At 39.5% G+C, this 19,179-nt stretch overlaps 2 protein-coding genes across 5 annotated transcripts; one reads left to right on the top strand and one right to left on the bottom strand.

The window, feature by feature from the left end:
- Positions 1–48: 48 nt before the first annotated feature.
- Positions 49–8,949, top strand: LOC102312366 (probable E3 ubiquitin-protein ligase HERC6). Of its 2 annotated transcripts, none has more exons than XM_005915949.2 (23): positions 49–360; positions 1,067–1,217; positions 1,321–1,397; positions 1,851–2,078; positions 2,174–2,265; positions 2,344–2,471; positions 2,703–2,857; positions 2,979–3,037; positions 3,119–3,210; positions 3,338–3,397; positions 3,503–3,599; positions 3,686–3,866; positions 4,913–5,064; positions 5,293–5,412; positions 5,544–5,642; positions 5,752–5,922; positions 6,162–6,302; positions 6,483–6,649; positions 6,811–6,877; positions 6,958–7,028; positions 7,195–7,378; positions 7,781–7,883; positions 8,038–8,949. In XM_005915949.2, the coding sequence occupies exons 1-23, from the start codon at positions 144–146 to the stop codon at positions 8,271–8,273; spliced, it is 3,048 nt and encodes a 1,015-aa protein (XP_005916011.1). In that variant the 5' UTR covers positions 49–143; the 3' UTR covers positions 8,274–8,949. The 2 variants fall into 2 exon arrangements, with proteins under 2 accessions (XP_005916011.1, XP_005916012.1); XM_005915950.2 differs by having other exon boundaries at positions 79–360; positions 2,982–3,037.
- Positions 8,950–12,001: 3,052 nt separating this feature from the next.
- On the bottom strand, positions 12,002–18,848 carry yif1b (Yip1 interacting factor homolog B (S. cerevisiae)). 3 transcript variants are annotated; one of them, XM_005915945.3, is made up of 8 exons: positions 18,667–18,848; positions 17,017–17,119; positions 16,650–16,779; positions 16,399–16,503; positions 16,037–16,173; positions 15,621–15,776; positions 15,432–15,525; positions 12,002–12,635 (listed from the first exon to the last, which is right to left on the bottom strand). In XM_005915945.3, the coding sequence occupies exons 1-8, from the start codon at positions 18,710–18,712 to the stop codon at positions 12,480–12,482; spliced, it is 927 nt and encodes a 308-aa protein (XP_005916007.1). In that variant the 5' UTR covers positions 18,713–18,848; the 3' UTR covers positions 12,002–12,479. The 3 variants fall into 3 exon arrangements, with proteins under 3 accessions (XP_005916007.1, XP_005916008.1, XP_014186077.1); XM_005915946.3 differs by having other exon boundaries at positions 18,676–18,848; XM_014330591.2 differs by having other exon boundaries at positions 18,691–18,848.
- Between the last annotated feature and the right edge of the window lie 331 nt (positions 18,849–19,179).

Genomic DNA, 19,179 nt, shown 5'->3' with positions numbered 1-19,179 from the left:
AAAAAACATACAATATGCGACTGAATGGTCGATTTCTTTACGAGGTGACTCTAATATCTCCGACAACCCTTGAAGGCAGCATCAGCTGAGCTAAATTGCCATCACAGAGCCCTCAACGTCCTCATTTGAGTCCAGGTGAAGACATGCAGCTGTTCTGTTGGGGAGACAGCTCCAGCGGACAGTTCGGGTCACAGGCGGCCCCCAGCCCCGTGTCCTGGACCGTCCCCGGGGTTGTAACTAAGATCTGCTGTGGGGATCGGCACACTTTATTTCTTAATGCAGACGGGGACGTGCTGTCATGTGGGCACAACTCTCAGGGACAACTTGGACGACAGAAGAAAAAAAATGGAAAGATCATAGGTGAGTAGGCTGTTTAGCTGTTTTCATTTAAAGGAAACAAAATAATAAAACAAAATATTATAATTTTATTATTTGATTAATTGTTTTCTTAGTTTCTTTTCACGGGTATTTGGACATATTTATTTAAGGTGTGATTTGACCGTGTGGTGCAGGCTTTTAATCAGATACTGAGTCCTTAAGAAACGATAAATCATCTCCGGAACACTTACTGCGTAAATAAAACTTAATGCGTCAAGTTTCAGTTTCGTTTCAGTGCTGTCGGTGCAGACAACGAAAGTTAAAACCTAAGAAATTTCAGAGTTGCTAGATGTAGCAAGAAATATGAAATATGACGGAAGCGCGAACACGGACAGTCATATAAATCACGTGCAAAATGTAAGAAATAAATAACAGGTTTATATTATTATCTCATATTATTATATATTTTTGATACATTAGCATGCATATTGCATGTATGTATGTACTGTGAAACCTAGAAGCTATACCTGGCTTTAACCCAGAGAAAGCGCAGGTAAGTAAGGTAAGCTGTTTACTGCTTTGCAACACTATAGATGAGAAGCTTTGCACAGGTTTTAGCGGATGTCCCAAACTTCCCTGTTTGTCTTTGTTTATGATTAAGTTCTCATTAGGCTGAGGCTACTGTAGTCAGACGTGTAATGTGATCCAGCTGACACGTTTGTGTGCAATTTCTGTCGTTCTTTCTAAGCTCAAGTGGAGGGGCTGGGCCGTGTGGTGGCGATGGCTTGCGGTCAGGACCACTCTCTGGCTGTGAGTGCATCTGGACACGTTTTCTCCTGGGGGGCAGGAGAGGATGGACAGCTAGGGTTACCAACACCTTCCAACAGTCACAGACCAAGGTAATCATTCATTCAGTGACACATGAATAATATGCACAATTATCACTGACTTGTTCAAAGCTTTTTGCCACATTTTTACGAATTGTTATCCATCATCATGCAGCAAGGTGCCTATCCCACTGCCCATACCGATAATTCAAGTTGCTTGTGGAAACTCCCATTCCCTTGCCCTGACTAAAGGTAAGACACAACTTTGTGTGTTCATATGGAACAAGGGCGATAACAGTTTTCCCCACACATGATGACTGATGATGAATTTTTCCTTTTTTAAAGTGTCTTTATTCGTATTGTAAACCCAGCTTGCCCTAAAAGTGTGACGTATGTTCTTTCACGTAGCTGACAGTATTTGAAGATATTTCATTGGCCAGAGGCTCATTTGGCAAAGAGAGTCAGTCCATTTAAACTCCAGCACTTTATCCAGCAGTATATCAATTAAAAGGCCATAACTGCGCCTGAATTTCTAATTTGATTTACATAATTCTCACTTATATAACGTATCCATGCATCCTATTTATTCTACTTCTAATCTAAGTAAAATATTCTGTGGTGGTTGAGGAATAATAATGTGATAAACTAAATTAATGATTTGTTTGTTAATTGAACATTTTAAAAACACTTTTCACCTCTCTCCAGGAGGCAATGTCTTCTCGTGGGGTTTAAACAGTCATGGTCAGCTGGGCCTGGGGAAGGAGGTGCCGGTGCAGGATACACCCGTCATAATTTGTGCTTTGGCTGGAGTAGCGGTAACCCAGATTGCAGCAGGAGGGACCCACAGTCTGTTCCTTACCCTCGCAGACCTGGTGTACTGCTGTGGGGCCAATAAATGTGGTCAGCTCGGGGTTAACAGGGTGGATGAGAAAGGTAGAGCAAGTTAGTGACTCATAAACTTAGTGTATATGTGTGTAGCATGATTTGAAATAAAACACACTACTTTTTATCTGTTTCTGCTTTAACAGGCAGGTTCAACATCTGTATGGTGCCTGCGCTCAGACCTCTAAGTGTCTCCTTCATAAGCTGTGGAGAGTCGCACTCTGCTGTGCTGACAAAGGTTTGACTTCACTGGTTCATCCAGGTGACTCCAACCATTGATTAACAAAGTAAAAGCTACGGTTGTTTTGCTTTGCAGGACGGTAAAGTTTACACTTTTGGAGACGGAAGCCAAGGTCAGCTCGGTCACAGCACCTCTGCTAATGAAGTGAAGCCCAAACTGGTTGCAGGTGTGGATGGTCCTGCTTCCCAGATTGCATGTGGCAGGTAAAAACCGGGATGTTTTGTTTTTAATATAAGCACCACCATGGCTACCATCATGATCATTTATAGCGTCTCACAGTCTGTGTGCTAAAGATCCCCGTTGTGTTGTATTGTCAATGTTAGCTAGGACGCACTTAAGCATAGAGAAAAGTGCCTGGGTGGATGAGGTGTGTTTGATGAAGCAGTTTGAGTGCTAATTAATACCCACTCCATGGACTGTTTTTGGTCTGCCAGGCATCACACTCTGGTTTTGGGCTCTTCTGGTCAGCTCTGGGCTTTTGGCAGTGGAGCTAAAGGTCAAACTGGAAATGGGCACAATGGTGGCAGTCTGACTCCCACTCTGGTTCAGTTTCCATGGACCACTGACGATGCAGCAGCCATGCCCAGTGGTATGTATGCGTGTTAGATGTTGCTAGTAGGATTAATAGTTCAGAATCTCGAATGTAAATTAAGTTTATGTGCTTTATAAATTTTGAATATTTAGATGAAATTGTTTGATTTTTGTTTAAGCAGACTTGAAAATAGCTGCTGGGTGGAACACAAACTTTGCTTACTCTTCACCTGCAGAGGTAATCAAACACCTACAGCTTTAACTGCTCACAGAAAACACGTCACTCTGCCTGCTCACTTCTTCTCTCTTTTATTTTAAGAACTCTGTTCACAAACAGATAACTGGACGTCTTGATGAGACAAAACTCCAAGAATGGCTGATGATGGAGCATAGTAATGTGGAGGCAAAAAGGTAATTCATCATCATTCTGGGATTTTTAGATTTATGTGACTGCAGTTTTAATATTAGTTATATTAAATATATGTTCAAGATCTTCACTGTCTCAGTCTCTGCTGATGTTTCTTTCTCTTTGCGACAGAGAAATCGGATCGATGTTTCTAACAAGTTCAAGTCTTGTTGCAAGTTTCACAAAAGCCAAGTAAGTCCTTCACTGATGGTTTTGTCTGGGTCGGGGTTAATCTAGAAATGTAAGATTTAAAGGATTGACTGGTTGGTGCTGCCGCTCACCTCTGTTTGATATCAGTGGGTTTCCACTGGAAGCAGGCGACTTAACCGTGGACCTGGAGGCCGCTAGCCGAGCTTTCGACCAGCTGTTCACAAGACAGTGGATCAAACAATCAGTTAAGAACATTCTTTAAACAATTTGAGATCTGACGACTTTTTTTTAAACTTGTGATCTCATACAGTAGGTCTCCTTTCCATGCAGGTAAACTTGGTCCCTCTGTGCGACTTGCTTTACCTGTCAAGAACTGCATTAAAATCTCCAGAGATCATCCTGATTCTTCTGACCTGCCCGCTTCTTCAAGAGGACTCTAATGTCATGAATACAGTTCTATCTGTGGCCATCACTATAGCAGAGATGTCGGACAAGACTCTGGAAACATTAAGTAAATGACTTTTGTCACAAGATTGGAGAACAAGCTTGTTAGTTAACCACTCGTTGTCAGGTTTATGCTGTAAATGCTTTAAATCAGTGGTCCCCAACCTTTTTTGTGCCACGGACCCGTTTAATGTCAGACAATATTTTCATGGACTGGCCTTTAAGGTGTTGCGGATAAATACAAAATAAAATGATACGGCTGGTACGAGATGGTCCCACCTGGGAGTAATGGGGGGTAATGACACCCGAAGTGTGTTGCTTATGCTCAGTCTGCTCCGCAATTTTGTTTTGGTAGCTGTAACTGCAGAAAACCCTCCTTCACACTGTTCAGTCAGATTAGAAAAAAACTAAAATAATGTAAGTTATTAATTTTTTTTTCTGTGTGGCCTGCTACCCCAAAAAATAAAATTTATTCATAACACATGGGAAAAGACCCAGGGAAACACAGTTAATGATAAAAATGATGAAAACCATAAATTTCACACCCGAGCCTCAACTCTCGCGGCCGGGTACCAAACGACTCACGGGCTGTTAACGGTCCATGGCACAGGGGTTGGGGACCGCCGCTTTAAATTAACACTAATTAACACTATTGATATTTACTCTTTAAACTCTTTAATTAAAACAATTTTTTTAATGTTAAAATGTAAGTATTGTTGTTATCCATGAATTTTCAAATTTAGCATTTAATGAAACAGCATTAGTTGTAGTTTTTTTTTTTTAAATGAGATGCCAAATATAGTTATTTACTTTCATTCCTAGACAGAAAAAATGTTTTAGTAGCTGAATGTTAAATTCGGTTTATATGCATAAAAAGTAACAACATATGACAGGCGGTCTAATAAATTGGTTTAGCCCAGTATAATGATCGAGTTTACTGTGATAACTTTAAAAGTATTTATTCAATGTAAGACACTGTTTTGTTTTAAAATCTCTTCAGTTTGTATAATAAGTTATTTTTTATTGCTAAATAATAGTTTTGGAGATGTTAGAAATCCAATTTATGCAGTGTAAACTTAATATTTCTTTGTATGTTTTTTGTGTGTTCTGCAGAAAAGTGGTGGAGTTCACTGTCCCCCTCGATACTGATGAAGCACATCATGGTCTTCAAAAAGGCTCTCGCCTTCATGCTAAAGAATGGCCTCTTACAAACACACAACCCAGGAGTCAAATTTATCCTGGAAGCCCTCAAGCTGCTATACAAAGTCAGTGCTGTGTGCTTTACTTCTGTTTTTTTTTTTTTTTTAATGACCGTTAGATTTTGGGTATAATTATGAAATATTGGTTTCAATTAACAGATCAACTGGAATCTCTTGTTAGTAAAATATGATCAGTTCTAATAATTGAAAGTCTTGAGGTAGAAAAACTGTTAAAAAAAGTTAACAAATGACAATATTGTTTCTGTTTTCTTGATAATTTTTTTTTTTTTCCAGGCAAACAAAGCTGGAAAGTCCTACAAAGTCCCACTGAGCACCTTTTATGTAGAAGAAATCACAAATGCTGTGCAGCTTGACACTGACATCATGCTTTGGTGGCAATTCTCCAAAGAGGAGGTAAAAACAAACAGTACAGTAAACTCAAGTGCTTCAAATAAACAATGTGTCCATTTGTCCAGTATGGATTTCACTTTCTGTCAGACTGCTTTTTACTGATATTCATTATTAAATGACCGATTGTCTTAAAGGATGACGTGAACACACCTGCCATCTTCTGTCGCTACCCATTCCTTTTGACCCTGCTTCACAAAGTGGCCGTATTTAACTTCTGTGCAGCCACAGTGAAGGTAGAACGTGGATTCAGATTTCACCCTTTTTAACCATCTGCAATTACACAGGAACTGATTTCTATCTTTTAGCAGATTTCCTTCTAATTGGGTTTTTTTGCACTTACAGAATGTGCATCAACTCGCTCATCAAGCAGCTTTGGTGCCCCATCAACCGCACGCCCCAGACTCTCCACCTGCCCCAGTCTTCCAGCTAACCCTGAGGCGATCTCACCTGGTCGAGGACACCTTCAGACAGCTCAGTGCAGCCGACCACTGTGCATTCCAAAGGGAGCTTTTAGTAAATATGAAACTTTACTTTTACTAGATTGCTAGAGCTAGGGTTAGCACTGTTGGCCAGCAGTGTTTCGTTAAAGTGTAAAAGAGGACCCAAGTGTTTAGATGAATGCCCATAAAATTACTTTTGTAATTCGATATCGATAAGCAGAAGAGAATGGACATGGGATTAAATAAACTGCTCTATAAAATCACGAGTTGCAGAAACTAACAGAAACATGATTTTTTTTTTTTCTGTCCTAGGTGCTGTTTGTGGAGGACAGGAAGACAACAAATGTCAACAAAAGGGACTTTTTCCTGCACGTGTTTGATGAGCTGATGGCTCCAGAATCTAAAATGTTCATATATAATGAGAGCCAGACTGTGGCCTGGTTCCCTCCCAAGGTAAGACCAATTATGGAAAAAACCTACATTAATAATCTATGTGCTGCTTAAAAAAATAAAGCAGCAGATTAAAAAAATAAATAAATAAATAAATATAGAGAGATATAGATATATGATCAATTTCAGATTTAAAATTGATTTTTCTGTATCATAATTTCTTTTTATTCACCGACCAAACAGCCAAAAGTAGAGGAGAAGACTTACTTCCTGTTTGGCGTTCTGTGTGGCCTGGCTCTCTACAACCACAACATTATCCACCTGCGCTTCCCACAAGCTCTGTTCAAGAAGCTGCTCAGGGTCAAACCTACGCTGGACGACATGAAGGAGTTTGACCCTGTGCTGGCAGAGTAAGACAGACTTAAAAACACACAAGTGAAACGCGTTCTTTCTCACATGACAAAAGAAGTTTATTGATACATAGATATTTCCCGTGCGTTTAACCTCAAATACACTGAAAATAGTGCTAACAACAGTATCAAAACATTCATCAGTGCTTTTGTGCCTTTAGGTCTTGGAGGATCATCTTAGAGGACTACACCCCTGATGTTGTTCAAACGCTGGACACTACTTTCACTGTAAGTTTACTAAATCATGTGTTTCGTGTCTGTTTTTCTTTCACACTTTCTTCACCTGACAGAGTGATTATCTGTGGTAGGTGTCCTGGGCTGGTGAGACAGTTGAGCTTGATCCAAATGAACCAGGAAAACTTGTCACCGGGTCAAACAGGTGTGTATAAACAGTCTACACAGCACTCCTTCTCTGCCATCTAACAGCTGCATGCACGCTGTGCTCCCTTCTTTATAGTTGCAACATGCCATTACACTGGCTGGGATGTTGCCAACACTATAAATCAGTACTTGTATACTTTTAAATGGTTTTTTTTCATCTATAGGAAAGAATACGTAGCTGCCTTTGTGAACTACGTCTTCAACAAATCAGTGGAGAGAGTGTTTGACGAGTTCAAGAGAGGGTTTTTCAAAGTGTGCAACATGGACGTGGTGGACTTCTTCCAGCCAGAGGAGCTGCAAGCAGTGATGGTGGGCCAAGAAAACTACGACTGGGAGGTGTTCAAGAAGGTAAAGAGATATAAATTTGAAGAGATCCAATATTGATGCTAAGATTTTTATTCATAATCTGATTTTTTTTTTATTTTTTAATTTTTTTATTCACCATTATCTGAATGAGTAATTTTCCTGGCCAATGCAGGATAGTTTAGCACGCTATGCTATGAATTCCCTAAAACACCTGAACCATATGTGTCACTATAGTTCAGTTTGACCAAAAGAATACAAAAGAATAGCTGCTTGTGTGCACACTTGCAACGTAACATAAATCAGGAATTAAATTTAAAGCTTGCACTCTGCTTATGAAATTAGCAGAATGACACCACTGACACCTAGTCTGGTGCCAGTGGGATTAAAAAAATGTAAATGATACACATATTTCATATATGTCCTTATTTTTATGTTCCCAAACAGAACACATTTTATGAAGGCGAATACCATGATGAGCATCCAAACATACTGGTGTTCTGGGAGGTGTTTGAGAGCCTGACAGCAGAGGAAAAGAAAAAGTTCCTTTGTAAGTATTTCATCATTAGGCTTGCTGTCATTTCCATTTACGTCTATCAGTTTTGGCTTACTTGACATGTGTTTCTTGATGTCCTGCCAAAAATTTGTGTAGCATTTCAGATTCCGTTTTTCACTTATCCTCTGTTATTTTCTTTCGTCCTCAGTGTTTCTCACAGGCAGTGATCGCGTACCCTTCCTGGGAATGGAGAGCATCAAGATGAGAGTGGCTGTGCTGCCCGATGCTTCTGAACGCCATTTGCCTGAATCGCTTACCTGCCACTTCCTGTTGTTACTGCCCATCTACAGGAGATACCCAGTCGAGAGGACGATGCGCACAAGGCTTCTCCAGGCTATCAATCACAACAGAGGCTTCCGGAAGAAGCGACACACCACAGAGTGAAGCAGCAGGGGTTTCGTTGTAAAGAGCCCATCTTAGCATCGGTTATTTTTCGGCTCTTCTTGCTTTACAATCTGTGCTATTAATTTTGAGTGATATTTTTTTATTGTTATTACATTTTTTTTTTTTTGTGCTTTTAAAATGAACACAAGCTTAAATCTTCAATAAATACAGTGCTTAGCAAATTTCTTACACCGCCCAGTTTATGGATTAAACCACAGTATTGGTAATTAATAAAATAAAGTTTTAATGGTTCTGTAGTGGTTAATCCACCACTGTGCACAAGCTCTCAAAATTCTGATTTGTAATGCTACAAAATAACCATTGTTATCTGTGAATTTTCAGATTCAGTTTTGCAAATAAGCGTGTCAGATTTGTTATTTTATTTATTTTATTTAGTTTCAGGGGTTGAATTGTATCCTCAGAGAAGTCCTGTGTGCCCGCTCAAATGTGGGTAAAAAACATGAGCCCACTTTGTTGTCTGCCTAAGAAATAACAGTATAACGTTTAGTTGTAAACAAGTTTTTGACAGATTTCTATAATATTTGTGTAAGAAATTTGTTAAACACTTCATGTCATACCTACTTAGAACATACTTAGATTAGGAAATCACCTTTTCTTGCATTTGTACCTAGTAAATCATCTTAATAAATTCTCTGCTATGCTGCCTAGTATTTTATTATTTTTGTATTATTACCACTTCTCTGGAGATGAGCTACACTCTGACACAACTCAGGACACTACCTCTGCTCAATAATGAGACACAATAACAGTACCTTCATTACAGTCAATATATATGGTTACAATAATAAAACTGAAAATGATAAATTACTTGACTCCTTGGAGGAAAGAATTATCTTCTGGCTCTCCAAATACACAAACTCAATCCTCTTCATTGGTGGAGACTTTAACATCGCTTTAGGTAATATGGTTGATAGATGGCCTCCAGGGCAGCAGTCTTCATACAGTACAAACTTTACAAATTTCATGGCAAAATGTAATGTTGTGGATATTTGGAGAGAAAAATTTCCAGATGATAGACTCTTTACTTGGAGCAATGAGACAGGATCCAGGCAATCACGTATTGACTTCTGGCTTGTTTCTAATTGTATTGATAAAGATAATATTACTGTTAATATACTTGCCACCCCTCTCACTGATCATAGAGCAATTCACATTAACATCCAAATGCTTACTCTGGATAATATACCTTACAAATTCTCCTATTTGAAGTTAAATAATTCCTTACTAAAGGATTCTTGAGAAGATATGGGAGTCAAATGACTAAATTCAGGAAGAAGTGATCAGCAAACTGGCCTCTCATTACCAGAAGTCCTCAGAAAAAACCTCGGAGGAAGATTTTACTAGACCTTCAAAATAGATTGGACGGTTTATACCGACGCAAGGCTGAGGGTGCTTTTGTAAGATCCAGGAAGAGGTGGCTGGAGGAGGGAAAACAAAATTCTGCTTCCTTTTTCAGGCTTGAAAAATACAGATCAAAAACAAACTCTATTCATCAACTAAATATTAATGGCATTGTCTCCTAGGCAAATTTTTGTGCCAAATTCTATGCTAAACTGTACAACTCAAAATATAATGAGGACGTTTCAACACTATTTCTCAATAATATTAAAAACCTAAAAACTATTGATGTGGACGATAGGAGTCATTGTGACAGCCCTCTGATGGTGGAGGAAGTTTCTAATTCCATTTCTGCACTTAAGGCCAATAAATCTCCCGGCACAGAGGGTTTAACTGCAGAGTTTTACAAATCATTTTCTAATCTCCTGGCTCCGTTCTTACTACAGGTTTTCAAAGAAAGTATAGAGAATAACACCCTCCCTCCTACTCTTACTCAAGGTCTCATAACACTTATTCCAAAAGACTCACTTTTTATTGATAATTGGACCCATCTGTCTGCTCAATAATGACAATATGGCTTTAGTACTTGTTAACAGAATTTAAAGAGTTCTTGAGACACAGTCAGGCTTTATGAGAAATAAGCATATTTCTAATAACATTAGACTAGTTTTGGATTTACTTGATTACTCTGATTTGGTACCAAATCAGATTTCCATGTATGTCAACTGCAGGTGTCCAGAGTGAGGACAGACTGAGGGACCCACTGCTGCACATTATCTGTGAGGCTTTGCACCCCTGATGATCCACCAGGACAAACTCAGCAGTGTGTGAGGAGGAGGAAGAGCCAGCAGCATCTGACAGATGGAGAGAATAGACAGACTTTAATGTTCAGAAACCTAAAGTATGTATCAGCAGCAGAATGGAGCTAAAAATAAATGTCCATGTTTTTTTTTTCAGTTCTATGAAGCTTGGAGTATTTTGGATTAGTAGCACTGCTGTGTTTGTTGCATCATATTGCTGTAATTGTTTGTATGCTTTATATATTTTGAGGTAAGTTGATCTATAGTGTTACATCATATTCTATAAGGATGTTATGTGTTTGGATACTTTCTGCCCAGTTTGACCCATTTAGCAGAAGTCAGCCTGTTTAAGGCTCTGATATCTATTCTGTAGGTATGACTTTCTCACCCAATAAAGGAATATGCAATATATCAGCCAACTCTTCATTTTATCACAAACAGTTATCACATTTTAATTATTAAATAATGGTACAGAAATAAGGCCTCATTCTGTATAAGAAAAATTACCAGTACCGGGACTGTACGAGGGAAATTTCTTTTGCAGTTCATCTGATACGATAAAATTACTTATTATATTTTCCAGTGTTATTGTTTGTTTTTTGCTAGGGAGAAGAGTATTTATTTTTGTTATGAGAATCAAACTGGTTAACATTCATAGGTGTTCTCAATAAGCTGAATACATCTAATTTCTGAAAAATGCAGATAGCTATCATTTCAATGCGATTCTGAAGTGTAATACATGTTTTGCTAGGGAAAAGTGTGCATTCAGTGACTGGTTGGTGAGTGGTTTCGGGAGGCTAGTGGCACTCTCAAGGTGAAATTAATCGCAAAGACCGAAAACCTTTGGGTGCTTGACTCCAAGCAGATTGCCATTGTTGCCCACAGTTTGTATGACACCTAATGGCTGCAAACAGTAACAAAGTACTTGTGGAGTATTAGCGAAAATGTGAAAAGTAGAAAGCAAACCGGAAACACTTTCTTAGGTTTACTTTGTAAGCAAACATTATCCGCTTGTTTGTGTTGCACACTTTCAAGTTTTATTGCCTCTCCACTAGTAGGTGGCAAGTGTTCGCAGGTAAGTCACCATCTTTCATGCAAACTACAGGTAACCATGGAAATCTGGTAGCAACAGCATAGATGTCAAGTTAGACACTGAAATAAAAAGGGCTTTAGGTGAATGCACTACACAACAACCCCTAATCTTTAAACTTAACCACATTTGTCGCCTCTGACGTTCAATCTTTCACTCTTCTCCTGTAGAGACGTCCTGCAGGGGGGCAGAGGGAGGGAACAGCGCAGACGTCACCGACTCGGCATTCGTTAAGAGTTTCACGACCGCTATCAATAGCAGTGTGAATTATGCAACATATATATTTTCAGAATCAATACAGAGTGTGTGAACAATGGGGGTTAGGCATTATATGACATTTCTAGACGAGTTGGGTAACCCTGGTTTCCAGATAGATGTTTTTACTCATGTTGCTGGACAATTACAGCCATTAAAAAAAAAAAAGAAACATTAGAAGGGGAAAAGCTTTCATCGTCCAAACGTTCAAGCAGAGCCAGTTGATCATTTTCAAACCCAGATTTGAGTTCTTTTTATTAAGTGGACGGTCTGTCTGAGGTTACCGCTTTTTCTTGGCTCAGAGATATCACTCATGAAACATTTGCAATAATACTCTTGCTGTACACAAACAAACATACATACATAAATACTCCTAAAACCCCCCCCCAAAAAACATAATTAAGCAGTAATTACACAGTAGAAAAAAAGAAACTTAAAGCCAATTGCTCTTGCTACAAAATTGCGAAGACTTAAAAAAGGCAATGCTAATGAAATGGCTGTGCTGTGAAACGGCGGTAACGCCTCGCATCTTCTCTAAGTCGTCTTGTAGCGTGTTGTTCAGCTCCACATGTACGTGGAGTCTTCATGTCGCTGTGTGTTTCATCCAAGTCCAGCTTCTTTGATATGTATGTTGTGTTTATTTTCTTTTTTCAAATTTTAGTCAGGTGAGATGACGAGTTCTATGTGCAAGTGCTGGAGTTTTTATCTGACGAGGTGGAAAGTGAGCCAGTACATGAAAATGGGCTGTGCTGCTGCTATAGCCATGGTGAGGTACATCCTCAGTTGGTTTCTGGCTCCTCTCACTAGCTTCCCTTCTGCTGCTGCTTCTGACAACAGCTTCAGACGCAGAGTGCGTATCTGAGGAGAGACAAGCAAAAGATATTTGAAAACGTTTTATTTGCAGCTCTAGATTTTTTAACCTGAGCATCCACCAAAGTAGCTTTGCAAAAAGACAAATTTATATTATACTGTCTTAAACTGGTGGGTTATACAGTACAACCCCCTCAGTTCAACTGTCGGACACAAACTCTTTTAATGCCGCTTTCTTTAACACCCATCTCCCTAAATTGTCTTTTTCTTCTGACTGGCTGCTCCTTGACTCATCAATGCAAACAGCACAACACATTAGGAAATTTGTGCTAAACAGATGTCGGGGTGGAACAAGAGTACAGGAAAAACAAATGATACAAAAAAACTTGAAGGCTAAACGTCCGGCTCAAAAGGATTATTGCAGTCTCTGAAACTTCGGCCATGTTTAACAACAGCACCCCCAAGTGGAAAAAACGTAAGTCTGCAAATTACCTGACCTGTCTAACTTTTTATCTTTAAATATGACTACCCCAAGTTTCAGGAAGTTATGATAAAAAAAAAAATCACAAGGAATTTATTGTGTGGATGCCCTCAAAGGCATCCACACTATTGAGTTCCTGTTTCTCTTTATTCTTTATTCTACTTTATTCTAGTTGCTTCCGTACGTTTTTTGCCGCTTAACTACTCCCTCAGTTTTTGTGCTATTTGCACCGTTCAAGTCTTAAAAAATTCTGCTCTTTCTGGCTATATCTTTTGGTGCTCATAACTTCTATACTTTTTGAGATATTGAATTTTTTTTTGCAATATTTTTTGCCTATTTCTGCATATTATCAGTGGCCTCACAGATTTTCCTTGCCGGCTTGACCTGTTGATGCTAAGATTTTTATTCATAATCTGATTTTTTTTTGATTTTTTGATTTTTTTATTCACCATTATCTGAATGAGTAATTTTCCTGGCCAATGCAGGATAGTTTAGCACGCTATGCTATGAATTCCCTAAAACACCTGAACCATATGTGTCACCATAGTTCAGTTTGACCAAAAGAATACAAAAGAATAGCTGCTTGTGTGCACACTTGCAACGTAACATAAATCAGGAATTAAATTTAAAGCTTGCACTCTGCTTATGAAATTAGCAGAATGACACCACTGACACCTAGTCTGGTGCCAGTGGGATTAAAAAAATGTAAATGATACACATATTTCATATATGTCCTTATTTTTATGTTCCCAAACAGAACACATTTTATGAAGGCGAATACCATGATGAGCATCCAAACATACTGGTGTTCTGGGAGGTGTTTGAGAGCCTGACAGCAGAGGAAAAGAAAAAGTTCCTTTGTAAGTATTTCATCATTAGGCTTGCTGTCATTTCCATTTACGTCTATCAGTTTTGGCTTACTTGACATGTGTTTCTTGATGTCCTGCCAAAAATTTGTGTAGCATTTCAGATTCCGTTTTTCACTTATCCTCTGTTATTTTCTTTCGTCCTCAGTGTTTCTCACAGGCAGTGATCGCGTACCCTTCCTGGGAATGGAGAGCATCAAGATGAGAGTGGCTGTGCTGCCCGATGCTTCTGAACGCCATTTGCCTGAATCGCTTACCTGCCACTTCCTGTTGTTACTGCCCATCTACAGGAGATACCCAGTCGAGAGGACGATGCGCACAAGGCTTCTCCAGGCTATTTTTTGCCTATTTCTGCATATTATCAGTGGCCTCACAGATTTTCCTTGCCGGCTTGACCTGTGTTTTAGCTCAGTGAGATGAGCGTCCGTTCTCAGACTGGGAGGCTGGGGTTCAAATCCCGCTTATGGCAACATTTCTTTCAGTCAACAGTTAAACTTTTTTAACTCTTTTCAACACAAATTTAAGCTTTTTCACCCCTTTCAGCACATTTTTCAGTTTTTTCACCACTTTTCAGCACAAATACCAGCTTTTTCAGCTGTTTTCAGCAAAAACCTCTTTCAGCAAAATTCTGCTGATTGAACTCTTTTCAGAAGAAATTCTGCTGATTGAACTCTTTTCAGCAAAATATTCAGAGTTTTCACCTCTTTTCTGCCCAAATTCTGCTTATTCACCTCTTCTGTAAAATTTTCAACCTTTCCACCTCTTATCAGCACAATTCTCAGCAGCTTCTATGTCATCTCTTGTGTTGGAGTGCCCTCTAGTGGCGCCTTTGGGGTAGTGCCTTATCAGCACAATACTCAGCCTCTTCTGCTCATTTCAGCACAATTGTCAGTCTCTCCACCTCTTCGTTGTGAGAAAGAGTGTGGCGCAGTGCGTTATTTACCTGCCTTGAGTACCGGAAGGGCCAGGTTCGAATCCTGCTCAGGGCAACATTTTTTTTTTCCAACTTTTTCAGCTTTTTTCAGCAGACATCTTCAGCGTGAAGGCATCCACACAGCATTTTCGCAGGAAATGCAAATTTTTCTAGTTATTATTATTATTGTTGCGATTATGTACTAAAAAATACAGAAGGATGCATTTGCACAGTTTGACGTTAGATCTATGAACCTTTAAGGCTTTCTGACATGTGTTCAAGCCTATAACCATCTTCAATAATTTTTCAAAAATAAAATCTGTACATCCATCCATCCGCTTATCCTTTTCAGGGTCGCAGGGGGCGCTGGAGCCTATCCCAGCTGTCATAGGGCGAGAGGCGGGGTACAGCCTGGACAGGTCGCCAGTCTGTCGCAGGGCCAACAAACTCCACACAGAAAGACCTGATGGTGGAATTGAACTCAGGACCTTCTTGCTGTGCAGCAACAGTGCTAACCACCGTGCCACCCTAAAATCTGTACACTAAAACAAAATTACTAAACGTAAGTAAATAATTTTACTCACCATGAAGACAAAGATGGCAGCACAGCACCACAGCAGAGACAGATAATATGCCGGCTTCCCAAACAAAAGGCCCGCCACTAAGCCTACAATCATCCTACAGAAACAAAAGGAGAGATATACACATTTAAGGCATGACACTGACAGATTCAGAGTAATAAAAGGCAAACAATGACACCAATCGGTACATACCCAACATATTTATAGCCAGCAAAGGCCAGCAGGTCTATAGTGGTGAGGTCTGTGTTTACAGTGACAAGGTAGAGCGACAGGAGGACCACCAGGACTTCCATGATTAACCACACCAAAGCTGAGCTTGCCTGAACTCCCAGCAGCTCTGGTGAAAACCTGAGGAAGTCCATAGAAATAACAGAGTCCATAGAAATATAACAGAGAATACTCTAAATCCTTTATTATGAACCTGTGGTGATGTTCTCCATTTTTGGCTTTAAGGTTTGAAAAGAACAGCCTTTAAGAAAATGAAATGGCTTAAACCAGAAACACATAAAACTACAAGTCTCCAAAAAGTGTTTAAGATGGTCATAACCGGAGCTTAGGGTCATACTCAAATGTGCATCACTCTGATAAAAACATGGATGCAGATGTACCTGCTCTGTGTGCCGAGGGCCAGTCCGGCCACCAGGATGTATGTGATGAAGCCCATGGTAGGAATATAAAGATCGGGAGCGTTCACATCAAAGCGCGGAGCCACAGGAGTGTCCTGCTGGTAGCTCACCTCCCAGTTCTGCAACATACATGATCACACACTTACTTTCAAACATGTAAGACCCAAAATAAACATGTTTTTAAATATTTGCGTCTATGTGAAGATATTTGAGACACATTACTTTTCAAGACAGACCTAGAAGCAGGTTTCTTCTTTTATCTTAAATATTTATGGAAAACCACAAGCAATCTCTACACATATCCACCAGAATGATTGACATTTAGCAGGTGTAAAGAGACTCACTTCGTGCATATATGGGAAAACTAGAAGGCCCAGCTTCTTCCCGACGTACACTGTGTCCACAGCAAAGTAGTACTTTAGCTTGGAAATTGGGATGAATCTATCCAGCTGAAACAAGCAAGCATGCGGACATGAATACGAGGCTCTGACTAACAAGGGCAATCACTGGATTTATTCTACCATTATTATGAGATTAAACATGAGCAGGATTTTACTGGACTCATTCCTGTTAAAAATTGGTGAGCTGCTCTTACGTTCTTGTCAACCATTTCTCTCCCCTGGGATGCCAGCGAGCTGCCATATGCCATGGCCAGATTGGACATGGGCTCTGACAGGAGGGTCTGACCAGGAAATCCTGCAGTTTGAGGGCCGGCCTGCTGGTTTCTGCCAATGTGACACAAGACAGGGGATCAGCTCAGTAAACATGATGATCTAATCAGCAAAAGCAATATTTACAACACATGCAAGCAGAAGACAAAAGACATGAGCTCGATAAAGTAAAACATGAGGTGTGGAATGTTGTCGCCCCCTTCTGGCACTGAGAGTATTTGTAAAAACACAGTCAAAGGCTTCTTCTTGAGAAGGAAAAAACAGCTTCATCCTCATTGGCAGGAGTCCCACCTGTATCCTGCCTGTGGTCCAGGCCCAGCTCTGCTTGTATCCTCAAACAGCTGACTGCCATCTGGACTGTCCCCTGGACTATTCCTTAGACGCATACTGGGCTCTGTGTAAAAAGACAGAGTTTGGAGAAGGAGAAAACACTCATGATGGATATCCGGGTAATCAATCTGTCCAGTTAGGAAACATGAACTATTGTGAACCCATTTCACCTGTTTTGGTGAATACAGGTGCAGTGGAGAGACATCGATAAGAGAGCCCCTAAAAAAGGTGTTTTAAAGAAAATTCTGCATTTAACTGGGGCCAGTGAAGTGACTTCAGTGCAGGGGTAATATGCTCAAATTTCAATATTAGTGTAAAGACACTGGTTGCTGTAATTGGGCCAAAATGAATCCGTCTTTCTGATGATTTGGATAATCTTGTAAATAAAGCGTTACAGATGCATGGACTAATTTCTCAGAGCCAGTTTGAGATCTGGATTTTCTAACTTTTACTATTCGTTAAGTGGTAGAAAAATTATTTAACTGTTCTCAGAAGGGGATTTTAATTATGAGAAAAAAAATCTGTCTCTAAGTTTTTGGACTCACAAACAAATATTTCCATCCCGTTTCAGTTCAGTTCTTAAAAGTTTCGAGACATCCAGCAATTATGAAGAGGTGTTAGATCAGAGGAAAAAGACAGGTATAACTTTGTATCATCTGCATAACAACAGTAAAGTACATTATTATTATTATTATTATTATTATTATTATTATTATTATGTATGATAGCAACAACTGGGATCGTGTAAAAGTTAACAAGTAATTGACTAAGAACACCCAAAGTTTTTAGACCACAGTGTGCTGTTGAAGATGCTGGTCTGAATTAGCTATGAAGAGAACTGTTAAGGAAAGTACACGTCTATTTACACAAAATAAATTCATAGTATGAAATCTCAGTACAGAAGACAGTCTTTTAAGTCATTTCCCTGAAGTATTATTCATATAATCAGACACTTGTCACAAGACCTGATTACTGCATCCTCAGGCGCCTACTGCTTGTTTAGACCTTGTTTTCCTCTCCCGTGTAAAGAGCAGCACACGGAAAAGAGAAGTCTTAAGAATGAAATAAAGAAGCTAAAAAAGTGAAATAAATATGTAAATATTACAAAACTGTTCTACTTTAAGCAAGAAAGCAAGCTTCTTCAAGAGGGCCCCCTCTGCAGTGGCTTGACACATTTTTTAAAAGCACAAAAATAACACTGTACATTCATTACTAATCATTAAACTGATCAGAGTTCAAATAAGCACTGTTTACTGCAAGCTCTGGCTCCTAAACAAACAAAGCTCAGCATAGAGGGAGCAAAAAAAGACTCCGAATAAGTAACGTCATCAGAGGGGACCGTTAGCCAGCCCAGCCCGTGCAACGGGAGACGAATTAGCTAGTTAGCATTGTCAACACATATTGTCGGCGCCTATTATATAATTAAAGCTCTTTAATTAAAGTTGAAAGTTAAGCTTAAATTCACCGTTTAACTGTCCGTGTTTACACAAGTTGTTTAACGTCAGCAGGTAGTCTCAACCGGCTGATAAGAGCGAGCTAACAGTAGCCAGCATCAAATGTGTGCATGCACCCGGCAAACGTATGAACTGAGCTAATGAGAAAATTACGTACGTAACTTACGCTGTCTGAACCCACTTTGAGTTGCAGTATAATCCATTTTAGAACAAGCAGGCGGTAGCGGCAGCTGTCAAACAAGCGACACTACTCGAAGTTGGTACTAGTTAGCGAGCTACACTGGGGAAGCTGTGGTCATTCATGAAATTTTACACGGAAGTGAATACGCTCTTCTTCTTCTTCTCTTGTAAATGTAGCGATGAACGGACGTGAGAGGTGAACACCGCCGTCTGCTGTGTCGAGGTTTCTTCACGTCTATGCCCACGATAACGTTTCTATTGGTTTTTGCTTTGCTGCATTAATCATGGGCGACTGTGACTGTGTTAATAACCTTCTACACATAATAGCAGATATTTATCCAGTATGTTTATTTTAACAGTTTTAACAGTGAGAAACAGGTAATTATTTTGACCATAGTCTTATGAAGTAATTATTTTATACATTTTTATTGTGTAGTTTTCAACAAAAACAAAACAAAACACAATGTTCCTGTAAGCTATGGAAGATGTA

The sequence above is a fragment of the Haplochromis burtoni genome, unplaced genomic scaffold (assembly GCF_018398535.1).
Source record: "Haplochromis burtoni strain Fernald_Lab_line unplaced genomic scaffold, NCSU_Asbu1 Contig_15, whole genome shotgun sequence".
In the NCBI taxonomy this organism is placed as follows: Eukaryota; Metazoa; Chordata; class Actinopteri; order Cichliformes; family Cichlidae; genus Haplochromis; species Haplochromis burtoni.
The sequence above is the reverse complement of the archived record's forward strand: the minus strand, read 5'-3'. Positions and strand labels throughout refer to the sequence as shown.